Genomic DNA, 20,803 nt, shown 5'->3' on the forward strand with positions numbered 1-20,803 from the left:
GTGGGAGGTAAATTAATTATAAGCACTATACTGTTTTTATCCATCTACAATAGGGTTGCCAATATATTCTTTTTCAAGGTGATTGATTGCATATATATATAGTTAATATCTCTTTCATATATAAAATTATAGCATGACTTTCAATAATTTACATATTTCTCATTAGTCTCACGTTATCTTCAAAAACTACAATATATACTAAGTATGGTTGTTGCCAGGAAAAGATCCTTTCCTTTATCTAAAAAATAGTGAAAATGTTTACGATTTCATTTAACATTAAAAATATTAAATTTTAATCATAAATTAATTTCAATATAGATTATAAACCTTACGAATGGAGATCTCCTCGAAGAGTATCATCCTTACCAATTAAATGATCACCCCAGGGTCCCTAAAAACACATGTCAACACAAGAAGTGGATTAGCAACCATGGTCGCATCATGGATAATTTCTATTGGATAACTCGTTCATAATTAAGCAAAGTTGTCAAACAAATAAGTTTGAAAAAATATTTAGTATAAAACATCCATTTTGATTATTACATATTATATATAGGAAATATGATAATGTTTTTAGGTTGCTATCTTCTTGAAGAAAATGTTAAAAGAGAATGAAAGGTCACTTGTTTTGAAAGGTCACTTGTTTTGAAAGGTCACTTGTTTTGAGATATCAGAGCCCTTTGTTTTTAACTTTGTTTTTATTATTATTAGATTACCAAATTCCGTATTCATGGGCTGCGATGGGACTTCATTATCCAATCATCAATATCATTGGCTATAAGAAAAACAGAGATTTTGACCTGGCAAGAATCTCTTCTATTTTTTTTTTTTTTACAAATTATATATATAATATATATAGATTATCCGAACTTCATATTCACAGTAAATTCACTTAATATAAGCAAAATGTCAGCTTTTTATGTTAATATATATAAGTGGATGAATTTGAATTTAGGTTTTTGAAAAAAAATGCCTTAATTATTGAATCAATTATTCGAAATATAGTATAAAATTAAACGGTTGTAAATAGCAACAAATTGAAAATATGGAGACCTATTTTATTAATGAAAATTTTCCAAGTCTTAAAATCCTAAAATAAGGTTATTAGAAATAGGGTTTTTTTTTTTGCTAAGCCAAATTATTTATTAGAGATAACTCAAGGATTGTTATTAAAAATAGGCTTGTACTATATATCTATCTATTCATTTTCAAAAGTGATATAGAAGTTGTTGTCTATGTTAAGTTAATTACAAAATGAGAGATAATCTTATATGTGAAGTAAAGGTAATAAAGATTTGATCCCATCTTCATTAATTCGCATTTAATATATATATATATATATATGCATGCCTTATTATAAAATATTAAGTTCATTTAAATGCAATTAGAAGGATAGTACTTCTCAGTAAAGAATTGAACATATGGCATAAATCTACCAAAATCTTCACTCCCCTCAACCACTTGAGTTATGACCTTTTTTTTGGAAAGAGTTTTTGGACTATGCACTTTCCTAAAAGGGAAAAAAACTTAAAGAATCAATCCAATGTTATTCAAAGACCAATTAATGAGATTCAAATCCATGAAAAATGGAAAAATTTTAGGGGTTTGGGTATCTGTCTAAACTCTAAATTAACTCTCTCAACCACCAATATCAGTATTCCCATGGCAAAAATAATAAAAATGTCTTTGAATTTTATCATTTTCTTTAGATAAATCTGTATATTTTTATTGTACCTAAAAAAGGCTCTCAACCTTTAATTTATACTTAAATATATCCTTAATCTTTAATTTGTATACAAATAAATTTTTAACTTTTAATTTATATTTAAATAAACCCTTAATATAATACATAACACACACAAGACATCGGTTTATTTATATAAAAAGTTAGCTTAAAGTAAAACCTTTAGTTATATAAAAATTCAATTTTTAGATGATTAAAGAGAACTTAAAAATTAAAGTAGTTATTTTGAAATAAGGGTTTATTTAGATACAAATCAAAGTATAAAAGCTTATTTGGATGTAATAAAAATATAAAAGATTATCTAAATAAAGTGACAAAGTTTAAGAATTTTTTAGTATTTTAACCTGTTTCCATACTAAATAATATATGAGTATAGATTCTACAAATTGTCAGTGAATCGGATAATATTACTTCGTTAATGAGATGAATCAAATGATATTACCTCATAAATAAAATTTTTAAAAAAATATTAAATTTTTTTATATATTTATTTAAGGACAGATATTTGCTCATTAATGAAGTTGTATAATTTGATTTACAAATAATTATAAAATTTATTCATTAACAATATATCAAATATAAGTTCATAATATATACTACTTAATTGATGGGTAAGAATATGCTAATTTATAGTATTATAATATTTAATGGTTATTTTTTATAATTTTTAATACGATGCTAGCATGACTAAAAACCACAATATAAATAAAAAAAAAATTCAAACCCTAATAAATTATCCCTCTTTAAAAGGTTTTTTTATGAGAAGAGGAAATTAAAGAAATATAACCTATTTTAAGGAAATATATAGTAGTATATAATTAAGTAGGGAAATAATTCTTTTTTTTTTTTCTGCCTTGTTATGTAGAGGGGAATTTTATATATTTGTTTGTTGAGTGTTGAATTGTTAACTCTAATAACTAAGGTTCAATTTTTTATAATTTCAAGTATAAAAAAAAAAAATCTAACAAACTTATTTTGAATCACTTTTAAGCTAAGCAAACGTATAATTAAATGAATATATAGTTTATCTTTTAAATTAAATACCATGGATATTATTCGCATGTTTGCTTAATATAATTAAACTTTAATTAATTTGGAGATGTGGAGCTCTCTCTCCTTCAATGAAATTGAATGAAAACAATTCACATTAATCGCATTTCTATAATTTTGTGTTATTGAAATCCTCATTAATTAATTTTTTAAGCAAAAATTTCAAAAGTTTCTTTATTTTTTTTGTAAACGGCAATAAAATTTATATTTTATTGGTAGACTCTCTTTACCGACTTAATTACAAAAAAAAAAAAAAAAAATTTCTTGATTCTTTGAAAATGAAACTATTATTTGATTGCAATTTCTATATATGATTTTCATAATACTTTTTGATTTATTAAATAACACCATCTAGAAATTCACGATTTTCAAGTTCGGTCTTCATATTTTGTCTTTAACTAGGTTTTTTTTTTTTTTTTTTTACATAAATTACATCCTCTCAAAGACAGAAAATTAATTAACCTGCATTCAATCCATGGCTAAGTTGCCAAAAAAATCTGCATTCAAGTTACTGTACTGTCAAGTTACTGACAAAATGATAGCCATTAATTAGTCAATAAGCTCTTGTCCGTCTGTCAAATACTGTCAAGTTAATCTGTCAAATTAAGATGTGTGGGCACTTTCTTTTCTTTTCCTCCAAATTTGCGTCGTCAGTGTCATGACACACATGAAAAACTTAAATAGAGTGAGCCAAAATGTGGACCTGATCAGACGACGGTGCTCCAGGACTCTGAATCCAACTAGAGACTATAGTTCAGAAAAAAAAAACAAAAAAACAAAAAGGAAGTTTCCCCACATCTCCTAATAATTTTTTGCAATTCACTTTTATGGGGTCCCAAACAAACCAACTAGCAAGAACATGGCCAAGTTGAAGAGAGATTTTGAGGGAGTTTCGTGAAACATGAGCTCTCCTGTTGGGACCAAAGAAAAACCAAGATCTTCATTTCTAGATATAGCCAGGTCTAGTGATTTTCACATTTTGTATGGTTCGTACAGCCTTTTCTTTTATATGGAGCCCAAATTATTAGCCGCAATATCAACAATTGTAGGGATGCAATGCAACCTTTCATATTAAACGCTAGCCAAAAGTTCAAAGATTTTGTTAACTAATATTTTAAGAACAATCTTTAAGATTAATATTTCATTTATAATATATTCTTTCATTAAATATAATAATTACTAGTTAATATGTTGATTCTCAATGCATCGGAAAGAATATTACTTAATATAATAATTTTAAAAATATCGTAAGACATGCTCGTTAACAAAATCTAAAATTTGAAGCCTTTGATCTGATTTTAGCAGTATAAAACCAAATTTGAAAGGTTATTAATGGTGATTAATTAATCAATATTGGTACAAATCTTAGCAATATTTTTGTGGAATTAATAGAGATGATGAAAAGGAAGAAAAGTGTGGGGAGCAGATGGTTTCATCAAAAGAAAAAAAAATGTGGGGGCAGATGATTCAAGTTGATCACGGCGCCGAATGGGAACACAATCGCTCTCATGGCCTCATGGGGTCATAGCCAAGTGTATATTTATCAGTGAATGAATTGATTTTGAAGATGGAAATGTGTGTGTTATCTTCTACATTTGCCTGTCAAGTTTCAAAAGATATCAACATGCCCAAAAGGCACTGACCAAGCACATGGAGAGAGAAATCCCACCTATGAATTACATTGCTCAAACTTATATAACATAAATATACTGATATAAATAGCTCGGTTTCGTTGATAAAATTTTTAAATTTTAGAATTAAAATATTATTTTAATATATCTTAGAAAGGGTACATTATAATTTTTTAATTTATTAAAAAATTTTAATGACGAAAGAGATAATTTTGTGCGATAAAAAACTTTGTGATTAAAAGTAGGAAAAGACCATATTCTCTTTCACTACTTAACAAGTAGTCAGTCCCCACAACAAGAAGTCACTTTTTTTTTCTTTAAAAAAAAAAAAGCCATTTCTTTCACGTTCTCTTTCAGTCTATATCAATGCTCTCCATTTGCATACTTATCCCCCATACCCCCTTAACTACCACTCCTCAAGACTCCCCCTCTCAGACCCATCTCTCTTTCTTTCTTTTCTCTATTTGTCTCTCAACTTATTGTTATGAAAGTCTAAAGAGTAAGGACTTTGCTTTGTTTCATCGTACTTTTTTGTTACAGGGACAGCGTTTTTTTGTTTTTGCTCATCATGAACAATTTACATGACTGGCCTGAACCAATAATCCGAGTCCAATCCTTATCCGAAAGTGGCCTACCAATCATTCCAGACAGATATATCAAGGCACCTTCCGATAGACCTTCCTTAAACCCCCCTGGAAACAGTGATATCAATATTCCAATAATTGATCTTACAGGCTTATCCGATGACGAAAACCATCTTCCTCAAACAACAATTGATCAAATTTCTATGGCCTGTCGAGGGTGGGGATTTTTCCAGGTCGTTAACCATGGAGTTAGCCCTGGATTAATGGACCTAGCACGTGAAACTTGGAGAAGTTTTTTCCATTTACCTATGGAGATTAAGCAAGCTTATGCTAACTCCCCCAAGACTTATGAAGGCTATGGTAGCAGATTAGGAATTGAAAAAGGTGCCATTCTTGATTGGAGTGATTACTACTTTCTTCACTATCTTCCATTAACTCTCAAAGACTATAACAAGTGGCCTGCCTCTCCAGATTCTTGCAGGTAACAATTAGACTAAAATTTCTTTGATTCTATTAGTTTTTTTTTTTTATTTAAAAGTATAATAAATTAAATTTTGATCACTCGAACTAAGAATTTAACTAGTTCTTCACCGTAGCATTTGGTTATATTTTGGATGCAGTACAAATTTTTGATTTGGCTTATTCAACGCCTGTACTATGCTAATTTGTCGTGCATAGTACTCTCTCACTTCTTAGTCAACTGTCTATAATGTCCCATACCTTTATTCGCTTCTCATAATTATGATTACATAATTAGTATTTAATCAACCATAAATTTGGATTTTACCTAGCTTAATTAGTATGATCTTCTTAAGTTTATTCAAATTAAGATTGATCATTCTATGAATGTAGGGAAGTAATTGACGAATATGGGAAGGAATTGGTGAAGTTGTGTGGGAGAATAATGAAGGTTTTGTCAATAAACCTTGGATTGAGAGAGGACCAACTTCAAAATGCATTTGGTGGGGATAAGTTTGGGGCATGTTTAAGGGTGAACTTTTATCCAAAGTGTCCACAGCCTGATCTGGCTCTGGGTTTGTCATCCCACTCGGACCCTGGTGGCTTGACAATTCTCTTACCAGACCATGAAGTCCCTGGTCTTCAGGTTCGGAAAGATGGTCGGTGGATCACTGTGAAGCCTGCCCAGCACGCGTTTATAGTCAACATCGGTGATCAAATTCAGGTGAATTTTTCTCTCCCTGGATTATCCAAATAAACTGGAAATTCTATGGCACATGGGGGTCATGTTTTTGATAGACTAATGAACCACACATTTAACTTAATTTAGTCAAGATATCAAGATAGAAAGTTGTCCCTTTTTTTCTGGGAAAAAGAGTTCGAACTTTGTTCTTTTGAATAAGGCATTACGCACTAACTAATAAACTAAATGCTAAATTATTTTTTAAATTGACCATCTAGTGTTATACAATTAAGCTTCTCGAAAAATTATAAAACACAATTTTTTAAAGATGGACAAAGTGGATAAACACTACGATTTTAAAGTTATGAGATAAGACGATTGGAATGGAATGACACACTTTGAATCTCCGATACCATTCGATTCACTGTTGATCTTCCATGTCGACATATTAGAAAAGTATTACATCTCACTTTTGTTTTGTTTGCCATTTTCCTCTTGTAACTTTCTAAAACACCCAATTGTTCAAGCAATGTTTAATGTTATCAACAATAATTCAACAATGGAAAGCTAAGCTTAGATTGACAATGACATGACCTTGCACCCAACAAGAAGTTTTTTCACTTATCATTTGTATGATAAACTAAGCACATTGATATTTACATTTTTTTTCACTTTCTATTTATTCTTTATAAATTCTATCACGTGATAAATTTTACTTTTAGAAACTTGATCTTGATGTATTAATTGCTCAATTTACATTTTGCTGATTATATGATTTCAATAAAATTTGCTGATTTTATGATTTCAATAATATAATGAGAAATAAAATTAGGAATGAATTAGAGACTTAGAAATATTATCCGAAATCTACTTCAAGATACCACCCAAAAAAAAAAAAAAAATTAATATAACAATTCAAACTCAATCTAATAGTAGTTGTTATTTTCTCTAATGAATCATTGAAGTGTAAGAATATTCCATTTCTCCATCCTTTTTTTGACTTAATCAATTCAAATTTTAAAACAAAAGAAAAAGAAAACTTTGCCATCATCACCTTAATTATTATGCAAGGAATTTGCTTGATAAACATGCTAAAATATTATCGATAGTCGAATAATCTATTAATAGATCATTGAATTTTTAATTTCATTGATGATGATTTAATTTTTAACGAGCTCAAATATGTTAAAATGTTTCTTTTTGTTTTGTTTTACAATTGCATCAGGTACTTAGCAATGCAAATTACAAGAGTGTAGAGCATAGAGTGATAGTAAATTCAAATATAGAAAGAATATCATTGGCCTTCTTCTACAATCCAAAGAGTGATATACCAATCAAGCCGGTGGAAGAGCTGGTTTCAACAGACAAACCTGCATTGTATTCGCCAATGACATTTGATGAATATCGACTGTTCATCAGACTAAAAGGTCCCAAAGGCAAATCCCAAGTTGAATCCCTAAAGTCTCCGAGATGATTGAGACTTTTTTTTTTTTTTAGAATTTCAATTCACCGTAAATCACATGGCCAAATAATTCCTTTTTTTAGTTATTATTTGTAAATTTTGTAATTTATCTTTTGTATATTAAAAAAAAAAAAAGCAAAATTGAAAGAAATAAAAGGAAAAGAAAATTGATTAATTTGAAATTGTAGAATTGGGAAACTTTTTTTTAGGGCCCTTGAAATTGATTGAAAATTTTGGAATTATATCAGATGACCAAACTTTGTCCCACCACTTCCATCGTTGATTGAGGAGCTTAATTTTAAATAATTGTCACTTTCCTTCAACAGAATTGCACGTTTTTAATTGATGATTTATAACTATAGGCCTAAGATTTACATTTAACGTTTTCTTAATTTTATCTATCTCAATATTCATATTTAGAGTTTTTTTCTTTAAAAAAACATACACTATATTTAAAAATAATTCTAATGTCGGTCCCGTAAAAATTATTATTATATAAATATGTAAGACTTTACAACAAAATAATTAGTAAAAAATTTTGTGAAAAATACAAAAAAAATCCATTTTAATGGGACCATATCAACTATAATATAAATATAAATGTATATATATTTGTATTATCTAGAAGCTCCGGAATTATCACATGTTAAATATGCTAACACTAAGTCGCATATAAAGACTATCTCCAAAAAAATAATAATAATAAAAAGTCACATATAAAGACAGGAATTTTTTTTCAAAGATTTGGACCTTTTTTTTGAGTGGTAATAAACACTAAATTAAATCTGAATTCTTATTTTATAAATGTTAAAATTTTGTATAACCACCTTGAAAAAATCATTATTTTTTTTTTCAATATTAGCATCTATTTGTCTCTTCATCAAGGAGTACCATCCACTGATCCACTCTCTTAAAAAAAAATAGAAAAGGAAAAGAAAGCCAATTTTTATCTACTTAAATATATAATTATATAATTATATAATTTTTTTTATTTTTTTATAATTATAACATAATTATAAATTTGTCAATTGATTATATGATTGTTGGCAACATAATTTACTACTATTTAGAAGTTAGAACCATATAAATTAAATATACTATATGATTATATTCACTTTTGGTCATTCTTTAGTGCCTGTTTGGATTCAACCGCATCTCCGATGTATTGTGATTAAATTCATCTCATCATTAGTTAACTTCAAATACTAACTCCAATGAAATCCATTCAATATAAATTTTTAATTGAATTTTTTTTTCAATTGTAATTACAATAACTTTTTTTTTAATCTTAGTTATAATAATTTTTATTACTATTTTTAATCTCACCATTCATTCAAATAGAGCTTTAGTACCCTTAATTTGACTCCAAAAAGAAAAAGGTTTTGCCTTTTGTTCAATTCAAATGTAATTAAGGTTTTAGAGCTACTTTTCTTGGTTTCACTTACCCTATTCATGTCATTTAAACCTTTATCTCCCACTAAAATTAGAAAAATATTGCACACACACACACACACACACATATATATATATATATATATATATATATATATGAACGAACTAGTCATATTTGTTTTCTCCATTTCAGATCGATTAGATGTTAATTTTTTATTTATCAATTTAACAACCATTGATGAAAGTCAGCAGTGTCAACTATAAATTAAGGTCCTTCTCATAGTAATATTAATTTAATTGTGTAAAATATGAACACATGCCTAATTATTATGATTGTGGACCCTTTTGGTGATATTTTTAATTATTAAATTCTAAAGAAAATTAATATAATTGCCTTATAATGGAAAGGAGTTCACGCATGTTCTAATTTTTTAAGATTTTAAGCTTTAAATAATTTAGGGTTTACATCATTTTTGGATAGTTAGGTGGTTTGAATGGTTGTTTGAATTGATAATGAAGCAACATTTGGTGGGCATTTAACTTTTCATAAAATCCATGCAGGAATGAGTTTTTTATCATCTTTGACAATTTGTTTTTAGTCTTTTTTTCTTCTTTTTCTTAATTTTTTAAATTCCATTAAACACAAGTTGGTATGCTTCAAGAGAGGAAAACGACAAGTAAATATATATATATATATATATATATATTTGTATCTTTATGAAACCTCAATCTGCTTCAAACAATTTGTTTTTTTTTTTAAAAAGAAGAGATTGTTTTAAACGGGTACTTTAATCAATCGTTTTAAAGGTACTGCATGATTTGGTTCAGAGGCAAAATTTCTAATTTGATTTTTATATTATGATTCTTTAGATTTCAAGGATATTGCTCATTTGGCTGAGTGGACTCTCCAAGGTTTTAATTTGTATCATAATTCTTTGTAACTAAACGAAAAAAAGAAAGAAAGCACTCTGTTCTCTTTGTCTCTTTCTAGTTTTTATTTATTTATTTATTTTAAAAATTTTCTTAATGATGTTTTATACTCTTTAATTATTGAGTTAATGAAATCAAAATATATAACACATGCATGGTATTTCTTATTCCTTTACACATCTTATCCCACTTTCAAAAACACAAATTCTGTGAGTGTAAAGCTTCATAGAATTCGAGTTTAATTGCTATTTTGCATGATCATTATGCTAGGAATGATGATTTAAATCTTATAAGAGATTTGCTTGAAATTGATTGGCTATTGATTGATGGATAAAAAAATTTACAAAAGAAGAATTTTAAAAGAAAAATAATTCTTGATAAATAAGTTAGTATGCTTAATTATAAATTATGAGATTCTTCACAAACTTAGGTATAAGAAAAAGCTGTAAGAAAGTTATAGGGTTGTTGTAGACACCCAATTGGGTCCAGGCCCAGATCAATTGGGCCTAGCCCAAATGGGTAAAACTATTTCAATTTCTATCTGGTATTATTTTTATTATTATTTTCTTTCTTTCTTTTGTATTTTATGTATTTTATTATTATTATTATGTATTAATATATGTATATCTGTATTTATTTATTTTTTATTTAAAATAGATTTATATGTATTTTATTTATATAGATATATTTATTATTATTATATTATTTTTTTTTTGTAATATATTTTTGGATTTATCTTATTTTATTTTATTTATTTATTTTTTTAATTATCTGTCAATTTTATTTTATTCATTTATCTCATTTTTTTTTATTATCCGATTATTTTTTTTCTTCCTTTTTTGGAAGGTTAAGATTGAAGCTGAAAAATCCTACTAGGAATGGGGATTCAATCAAAATAGTCCAGATTAGATTCAAAGATTGAATCTCCGTCCAAAAAGAAATTAGGATTAATCAGAAACTCCTGATCAATCCTTATAAAAAGGATCCTCTTGGAACAGATGAAGAACACACAGACAGAAAACAGTAAGCAAAAGCTACTGATTGAGAGAATAGGGGTGTATAGAGAGCTAAGAAAAGGTGTAGAAGGGTTCTGAAAATTAGCAAAATTTTTTTGAAGATTTTGACGATTTTTTTTTCCTGGGAATTTCTAAAAGATTCCAGATTCCGGTGAATTTTTCGGCGAAGTTTGAATTTTTCGACGAAAATTATGGCCAACCTTGAAGTTTCTGGGGACCTGCCCAGTTTTCGACGAAGAATCCCAGAAATCGGTGATCTTCCGGCCAACTTTCGACGAAATTTTTCAGATTTCGGTGACATTTTTCAGAATCCGACGAAAATCCCACCGGAGTTCTTTAGCCTTTTAGAGAGAGGGGAGAGGAAAAGGGAAAAAGAGAGAGAGAAGGGAGGAGTGTTCTGTTGAAAAACAGAGGGAAGTGCCTTTTATACCCTCTCAAAACGACGTCGTTTTGGCCTTAAGTAACCTAGAGGATCCGCACGTTTTGTCGAGACCCAACCCGACCCGAGCGTCGACCCGCTTCCTGACCCGCGTGTGCCTGCCCCCCTCCAAGCCGAGCCGAGCCGAGCTTCAAGCCGCCCCCCTGAGGCGTTTCTCTTCCTTGAACCGAACCGCTCCAGGTTTTTATTTTTTTTCATTTATTTGTTTATTTGTTTTTTTTATTTTTTATTTATTAGATTAGGTTTATTTAATATTCTTTTTATCTTTATTTTATTTTTATTTTTGTTTTACTTTTTTTTATTTTTTATTTTTTTATTTTTTTATTATTCTATTTTCTTTAAATAAAAATCAAAATTTCCAGAAAAAAAATATTTTTAGCGAAAAGTTAAAAGTATCAATTTTCCTTAAAAATAAATTTCAAAAAGGGTTTTTGAGGAAAAGTTGAAAGTATCAATTTTCCTTGAAAATCAAAATTTCCAAAAAAAATATTTTTAGGAAAAAGTTGAAAGTATCAATTTTTCTTAAAAATAAATTTCCAAAAAAATATTTTTGGGGAAAAGTTGAAAGTATCAATTTTTCCTACACAAGAACAAACATCATTTCCTTCCCTTTTATTTTGATTTTGATTTTGATTTTTTTTTCTTTAAATAATCCGACGACGAAGCCTCTGCAAGTGAAACAATAATTTTTCTTGCATACTCTTGAGGTGAGGGAATTTTCTCAATTTTTTGTTAAAAGTATTAAAGTCAATTGAGAATAATTTCCAACAATTAACTACTTGATAAAATTTTAAGGCTTTTTGGATAACACAAATTTAAGCTGGTACCATCTTTTGATGGGCGTTGTGAGGGTGCTATAACCTTCCTCACATGTAACCGAACTCCCGAACCCTGTTCTGGTTTATAGACCTGAACCTATTCTTTTAGGGACCCTTAAACTTAGGTGTTCTCTGAAAGGACAGATTCCTTAAGTGGCCAATCGCACCTAGATAAAAAAGATTGGTGGCGACTCCCTAAAGTCAATGTCTAGCGATAGATCCCCGAATCTAGACGTTATGACAATTGTATTGGGTAGACATTCTATAAGACTAAAGAAGATTAATAGAGTTTTTATGGTGTATATGTTTGAGTGGCTTAAAAAAGAATGAGAGGATCTATATAAGTATGGTGTATGGGTGCATATGAATATGTATTTGTTTGAATTGAGTTGATTAGGAACTTTTTTGCCTAACAACTATTAAGAAATGACTAGAAAATTCTAACAAATGTAAAATATGTATTTTTTGACTTGTGCTACAGTACTGCCAAAAAGTTGAAAAGACAGAACATCTAAAATTCTGTGAAAAATTCAATATAGTAACTTTTGACATATGCACCATATGCTACAATACCACTGGTGCTACAGTAACCATGGACTACTATAGTAAACGCGAAAAATTTTACCTATCAATAGGCTGAAGGTGCATAAACTAAAATATGCTTAAGGTGTCTAAAAATGACTTAAAAGAGCCTAGTGAGAACACTAAAGAAGTATCAAAAGAGGTGTGCCATGCGATTCAAAAGTGGTGGTATATTTAGGGGTTTGTAATGTCTATCTTAGGATAATGGAAAACACTTGTATAATCTTAGGGAATGAATGCTTGTTGAAATGGTGCATGTTTGGGGCTAGTGTAGCCATTGTAATCTCTATTATTTGATAATGATTTTTTTTTTGTGGTGCATGTGTATGTAGGCATAATATCGAACCACATATATTGTTGATGTTCTTTATATTTTCTGTTGTTGTTTAATATATTTGTGAAGGTAGATTTAGATGGTAAAGAATCTATCACTATTCATGTATATGGTACAATTCATGTACACAAAGAATGGTTGTTTTGCACATTGGATTCTTCTAGCTATAAATGGCATCAAGCTATGCTAATTCTTGACAAAATGGGATTGAAGCATGTCTTGATTCCTAATAATTGGTATTAAAGTCCGAACGTTCCTTTGGTGCATTTGAAAGTTCTTTTGCATGAGACAAGATGTTAGCAACGAAGTCTAAATTAAGATAAAGAGAGGTTTGTATCCAATAAATGGTGTCTGCAATGAAGGAGAGAATGAAGATTACATGAACCAAATGATGCGGTGACAATCATCTTTTAAACTAGTTTTGATGCTGTTGTTTAAAGTAAAGTTAACTTGATGAAGCATCATATATGGCTATGTCATGTGAAACTCATATCGATGATTCATGATAGTTAAGGTTTGATCTTACTAGTCACGAAAACATGGTGAGTTCAAGTTATGTGTGTTCCTTTCATATTACATTTGTGGAGGTTTATGACAAGATAATTTATTAAACAAGTATTTAATTGTTTTACAATAAGAATGCTTTCATTCCATGCCTTTAGACAATTTTGGATTTGGTAGGAAGATTACCACTTGTGCACTAAGTCAATGGTTTGTCTAGAGAAAGGTGGGATAAAACTTCTTCATGAATTATGTTGTGAAAAATCACATTGTAGGCAAAACATTGGTGTAACATAATGGTTATAGAATTGAATGCCTTTTGTCTAGTTAGAACAAAAATATGCCATGTTAATTTTACTTTTGATGATTTTTTGGTACGTAATAGAGTAGAAACTACTTGTTTTTTGCCATGTTATTGGTTGGTCTGCCATCTAATGCAAGGTTTATTGAAACTCCAAATATTGGTCTAAATCTTTATAAACATCGATTATGGTTTTTGGTTCAAACAATGATGGTAAGCTTGATAGTTGAAATGATAAAGCTCATGAGTACACATTAGGTGTCAAAAGGTACAATTTTAAATCCTTCGATAGCCAGAGAATGATGTGACGAGACGGTGTAGGATTAGTAGGGTAGTTAAAGAGTTGTTTGCATAGTTAGACCAAGTGTTAACAAGAAGGTAGAGCGCATGATAGTGTGTGGTAATGAGATTTCTCTATATTTTTTTATGATAAAAAAAAAATTATCTCAAAGAAATTAGCTTGGTACAAATTTTCAAATCAAGGTAGAGATTATTGAGAAATGACTAAAAATTTTAAGCAAATGTGAAACATATATTTTTTGACTTGTGCTACAATATTGCCACCTGTTACAATACTGCCACCTACTATAATATCGTCAAAAAGTTGGAAAGATATCATCTAAAATTCTGTGAAAATTTTGGCACAACAACTTTTGACATGTGCACCACATGCTACAATACCGTCGCTACTACAGTAGTCATAAATTGTGACATGACAATAAATTATATAGTAAACAAAAAAATTTTACCTATAAATAGGCTGAAGGGGCAAAAGTTGAAATGTGCCTGAGGTACTTAAAAATGGCTTAAAAAGCATGGTGAAAACACTAAAAAAGTGTCAAAAAAGGCGTGCCATGAAGTTCAAAAGTGATGGTATATTTTGAGGTTTATAGTGTCTATCTTAAGATAATAAGAAACACATGTATAATCTTAGAGAGTGAATGCTTATTGAAATAGTGCATGTTTTGGGCTAGCATAGCCGTTGTAATCTTCGTTTTTTGATAGTGATTATTTTTTTTGTGGTGTCCATAGATGCAATGTTGAATCATGTATATTATTAGTGTTCTCTATATTTTCTATTGCTTAATATTTTTGTGAAGGTAAATTTAGATGGTGAAGATGTGGAGACCTACATCCAACAACTTATCAAATATTATTGGCTTTAACATACAAATTTTATGATTTTATCTCACAAAAAGTACTTCATAGATTTAAGTTTAGATATATTTATCATATTAAATCTATATATTCTTCTAATGTAAGATTAGACATATCACAATCTTTGTATTTTTAAAACTTGACGTTTTTATTAGATTAAGTACAATTATAATACTAAAATCACATTAGATATTAAAATTTTAAATATAACTCTTACTATTATAACATTTAATAATTTTTATGATATAATATTTAATTTTTATCTACAAATGACCTCTCCCATAATGTAACTCTGCGATGTAACATATAATTTTTTTTTCCCTACGAATTTCACTTCTCATGTCCTATAATTAACTTTGATGGTGAGTCAACTTTGTTGACGTCTAAATTGAAATGATTTCTGAGAAGGAAAAAACGTTTTTTTGACATTTTGGACATCAAAAGAGGAATTATGGTTGATATTTATTGGAAATGAAAGGAAATTAATTAAAAAAAATAAGTGGACGAAAGCGCTTGCGTTGTCAAACAATGACTTCGTGCCTCTAGGTGGGCCAAATGCCCTCTGTTTGGGAACAGGCTTACGTAGGGTAGCACAAATTGAGCCTAGTCAATACTCACGTGCATAAAAAAAAAGCGATATATATTTTAAAAATATTTTAAAATAAAATTTTAAATGACCCACATTAATAAAAAAAATATATTTTAGAATTATTCGAAAAAGATAATAATAATTTGTTGTATGTTAAAATTTTAAGTTATTAATAAAAACTGAAAAAGTTATTTTAGTAATAAATCAAAACATGCAAATAAAAAATTAAATAATAAAGAAGCTTTCCTTTTTCCACTTACAGAATGATGCTTTCTCTTCATAAAAAAAAAAAAATTATAAATGATTAAAGAAATAAAATGAAAAAAAACTAAGTTTAATAAAATTTCTTTTTTTAAGAATGTTGATAAACTTTCTTGCTTGGATTTGAGTGAGACGTTGTGGGTTCTTGCTCAGCACATTATTTTATTAGCTGCACAGGACCACTCAAGACACCGACCATGGCTATGGCTCCAACTTATTACGCCTCCTTTTGTACAGTATCGGCAGCATAATAATTTCATTCCTTGGCAACTATCATGCAAGTTGACTCGGATTTGAGTTGGATCACTTTGGATTTTAAAAGAAGTTTACTGATTTTGAATCTAAATTATTTTTTGATTTGAATAATTTTAGATTAAAAATTTTCATGTTCGAGACTTAATTTATTTAATTTAAAATTATTAAAATTTAAATTATTTTCAATCTAAATTATTAAATCTTAAAATCAAATCAATTTAATATCCACTCATTTCGTATTAGTCAATCATATGATTTGGATTTGTATATTTTATATTCAAATTAATTCATATTTAAATGATTTCATGTTTAAGTTGATTTTTCAAGATCAAATCACTTTTACCAGATATAATTATTTTATACATCAATTATAGAGTTTACATGAATGATACATCAACCTAAAGTTTTTAAGTTTCATAATTAAAGTCAATGAATAAATTAAACAAAATTTTTACAAATACAAACAATAAAATGTTGCGTCATTGTTGACATCAGGTGATTCTAAGAGAATTTCTTTTTAAAAAAAATCCACAAATCTAAAACTTGTGAGCAGTGGCTAAGCGAGTGCCGTTACTTTCCCGGCGGCCGTGAGGCATTCGAAAAACATGTTTTTTAAAAATTCTGGAAAACATAAAAAAATGGGAAAAAAAACAAAGAACCTTCCACTACAGTAATTAAAAAAAAAATAGTAGTAGTATAATATAATAAGAAAGTCTCGCGATTTGAGAGGTTAGTGAGTTTAATCGAGCTTTTGTTATATATATATATATATATATAATATGTATATATAAGTAAATAGAGAAAATATAATGTTTAATACTCGTATTTGTGATAAACTTGAGTCTATCAAGCCGAGCTTGACCATAAAAAATAAACTCCAATTGAACTACAGTCAAGCTCGAGTTTTCGAATCGAGCCGAACTCAAGTCTATCAATGTATCAACTCAACTCAATCGGCATGATTGAAAGAAGAAAAGAAACTTGGAGATCAGAGGAAAATTGATGAACAGCATGTTATTCTATACCAAGACAGAAGAACATAAGCACATGATTGAAAGGAAGTGGAAATTTCAGCAAGGGCAAAGAAAAGGTATCAACTTAACAGGATAGATCTTTCTTGAACATAAAACCTAAATCCATTAGGTACCTGATCAGCCATTAGGACTTAAGAGCAACTAAGTATCCACATGATTCCAAACTTCGAAAACTGGAAAACTGCATTCACTGCAGCTGAACAAGATAACAAGTTAAAAAGTATTAATCTACACAAATGCACATGCATCATCCATTTGTATGCCACTACATGTACCTAAAGAAGGCTTGCGATTTAAAGAAGGATTTTCCGGTACCAACAGATTTATGCGTTTGCTATAGCTGCTTTACGACAACATCAGTGAATTAAACTGATCAGGTCAGTCCCTCCATCGGTTGCTACTGCCTCACCTTTTTTTGGCATGAAGGACATTTGTAAAACTTAATTATTTCTGCCTTTGCTGGTGTTATCTTTACACACTTTCCATGGTACCATTGTTCGCAGTTGTCACAACCAATCCAAAACTCATCAGAGTTGTATCCTCCCCCACAGGTCCCACAAAAGGTATCACCCTGCTCTTCTTCATCCTCCTCGTAACTTTCATCAGCTAACTTAGGATTGCTTCTTAGCTGTCCGTCAATTGATCTCTGAAAGGTTTTAGGCAAATAATAAATACCAAACCATGCAAGTGAAAGAACGATGATGATACAAAGTTCACATCTAACAGTTTGAATTGCTTTCATCATTCTCATGGATGGAGGGCTACTTAAATTCACCTTTGTGCTGTTTCGTGATTTGCTTCCGCTTTCCGCTGTGGGTTTGTCTTTCACAGGCTTTCTTCCAGTTACAACTTCAAAGACAGTGGGTACATCATTTATCATGCTAAATAAACGCTTCCTGTTGAGTGAAAGACACAAAACTCATGATTTTATAGTCCTGTCACAAAAAATTCCGATGAGAGAGAGAGAGAGAGAGAGAGTGTGTGTGCAGAAGGTTGACGTCATAGGAACTAACAATGCAGTAGCCGGAACTGGGTCCATCGTGTTCTTACCTAAACAACCCCTTTTCTAAAAGGAAAAGTGAATAAAATAACACTGGAAAAAGCGCATCGTGTATTCTACAACTGAAACACACGCTTACACAAGAAAGTAATCCTTCCAGGTGCATGCTTGTTAAAGTATGTATGCATGTCAAAGTTGTCCAGCACAAGTAGAACAGGGGATTACCAATTTCTTAAGGCCCAAATGGTGAAAACAGGGATTCTCAAGTATGTAGCTTTAAGATGCAAAGTGCTGGTTGAACTTGGCCTTTATTTATATACTGCAATATGTAATAAACATCTACAATTGAAAGAGTTGTCACTTGTCACAAGTCTCTTCCATCAATATTTTATTTTGCTGGCCTAACGCGAAACCTATGAAACTGCAAAAAACAGCTTTACCGAAAGAAACAGCAAAACCAGATCTAGTACAACAGGCAGAACCTGAATCATTAACTGGGGAGAGCTAAGATTAGGATTAAAACATCCTGAATCATCAACAAGCTAAATTTAGGTGAACTTAAAACACCAAAAAACAATATTCCTGGTTTCATGAAATTATACAGTACTAGGGTCTTATAAACTCAAAATATCAAGGGAACAATATGGAGTCAACAGCCTACCAATTTAAAAACCGAAGTATCAAATCCATAAGGCAAGTATTAGGCCATTTCCATCAAATGACCCAACCTCCCCAGGCTCTTCCACAACGACCTTGATAGAATAATTACCACCCAACAAGGGAACATTCCTTCTAAGAGTGGCCAATATAAATCAAGTAATCAAACATCAACATTAGTATACTGATGCTTAATTTTTCAAATTTCAGTCTCACATCAGTCTCCTTTCTCATCTTTCTTTTATGTCAAGATAAATAACTGTTTAGCGCAAAAGAGCAGAGCACAGATTATAAAGACAATATCAATGCAATAGGAAACATTTGCAATTCATGTTGACAAAAGATAGATGCTAGAACAACGTACCTTTCATTGCGGTTAAGTCGAGCGCCAAAATAGAAAGCCACAGAGAGCAACCAACAATCACTATGCACAGCAACCAGCGAAAGCCAATCTTTACGATTCATCCCATCTCTTGCAAAATTAATACCCAAGGCTGGCTCAGGGAGCTCTGGTGGAACTTCCTCTGCCGGTAAAGCTACCTCCCATGCCTCATTTGGATGTCCATACAAACACAAATTCTCCTTATCTGTGCAGCATCGAATTAAAATACTACAATAGAAAAAAGCTAGAAGCTGCACTCAAAATAACAAATTCTATAGCCTACCCCAACTTGGACATAATGCTGAACTCAATTTGGTAATTAAAAGAAGCATAAAAGGCATCGGATATGAATTAAATTTTTCATCTTTTCCCAGTGTCAAAGAGAACAAGAAAACAAATTCGCATATAAATTGAACAGCTGACATAAAAATGACAATCCAAAGGCCTATAACAAAAAGATAAAACGTTGGTATCTACTTCCTATACTAAAAAACAACTCATTTGCAATTTACTTGAAAGAATTAAGGAAAAATTGCATGCAAAGAAAGAGAAATCAAAGAAAAAACAGAACAATAAGCTTCAAAATCGAACCGCATTCGATTTAACCACCTAAAGACTACTTAACTCACTCCGTTCACCCATCAACTTTCTCAGCCGACAAACATGAATAGAAAAGCTGGGAAAAAAAAAAAGACACTGACCTGGATCGCATTGCGAGTAGAAATCATCTTCATCTGACCCAAAGTCCCAAACCAGAAGAAAACATTAAAAAAAAGAATAAAAGCAAAAATAATAAATTCAATGAACAAAATTAGGGTTTATAGAAAAGAGGATATTTACCGTAAGTGAGAGCACGAACGAGAGCCGAGTGTCGAGCGCTATAGTCTTTGAAGATCTCTTCGACAGTGCGAGGACTAGAAGAAGCCATGTTTTCTTCAAATAAATAAGTACAAATTGTAAATGCAATTCTTTTTTTTAAAATTTTGTGTGTGTAAAAAGAGAGTGCTTTTATTTACAGAGAGAGATTTTGTTTTTGGAGAAATCGATAGTTTCAAAGAAAAAAGTAAAGAGTTTTTGGACGGTCAGGTGCACGGAAAGAGACAAGACACAAGAGACAGAACGGAAAGGAAATTTGTCCGTTCGGTGTTTTAGCAGATTTGCACTGCCTTGTTGGGCATCAGCCCAAACAAAAACAATAGGGCTCTGTCTGGTATAGGCCTAAAAGAATAAAAGGCCCTGTTTGGTTATTAAAGGAAATGTAATAGGGCATATATAGGGGGATTTCATTGATTTTTGGAATAGAAAAAGTTATTATTATTATTCTTCCTTAGTTAAAGTTCTAGTGTTGAGAATTTTGAAATTTTATGAATTAATAATAATATGATAAAAGTTAAAAAGTGTAAAATTTTGGATTTCTGATAAATTTCGTTTTTTAAGGACATTTCTTTGTTTCTTCCAATTTTATAGTACACTCAATTGATAACAATCACATAATTTTGTACGGTTTGCAGTTTGAGTTTATCACCTAGGTTTAAAACCTGC

At 29.9% G+C, this 20,803-nt stretch overlaps 2 protein-coding genes across 3 annotated transcripts; one reads left to right on the forward strand and one right to left on the reverse strand.

Annotated features, from left to right (window-relative positions):
- The first annotated feature begins 4,815 nt into the window (after window positions 1–4,815).
- LOC111309737 (jasmonate-induced oxygenase 2-like) lies at window positions 4,816–7,794 on the forward strand. The gene is made up of 3 exons (XM_022908741.2): window positions 4,816–5,490; window positions 5,862–6,192; window positions 7,376–7,794. The coding sequence occupies exons 1-3, from the start codon at window positions 4,994–4,996 to the stop codon at window positions 7,622–7,624; spliced, it is 1,077 nt and encodes a 358-aa protein (XP_022764476.2). The 5' UTR covers window positions 4,816–4,993; the 3' UTR covers window positions 7,625–7,794.
- Window positions 7,795–17,187: 9,393 nt separating this feature from the next.
- On the reverse strand, window positions 17,188–20,372 carry AL2 (alfin-like 2). Of its 2 annotated transcripts, XR_002692507.2 has the most exons (6): window positions 20,102–20,372; window positions 19,963–19,995; window positions 19,244–19,466; window positions 17,998–18,118; window positions 17,498–17,868; window positions 17,188–17,418 (listed from the first exon to the last, which is right to left on the reverse strand). XR_002692507.2 is itself a non-coding variant. In XM_022909256.2 (5 exons), exons 1-5 carry the CDS (start codon window positions 20,187–20,189, stop codon window positions 17,620–17,622), a joined length of 714 nt encoding a protein of 237 aa, XP_022764991.1. In that variant the 5' UTR covers window positions 20,190–20,372; the 3' UTR covers window positions 17,188–17,619. The 2 variants fall into 2 exon arrangements, 1 of the variants encoding a protein (XP_022764991.1); XM_022909256.2 differs by having other exon boundaries at window positions 17,188–17,868.
- Window positions 20,373–20,803: the final 431 nt, after the last annotated feature.

This window comes from Durio zibethinus, chromosome 19, assembly GCF_047325235.1.
Source record: "Durio zibethinus cultivar Kanyao isolate XHJ-2024 chromosome 19, ASM4732523v1, whole genome shotgun sequence".
Lineage (NCBI taxonomy): Eukaryota > Viridiplantae > Streptophyta > Magnoliopsida > Malvales > Malvaceae > Durio > Durio zibethinus.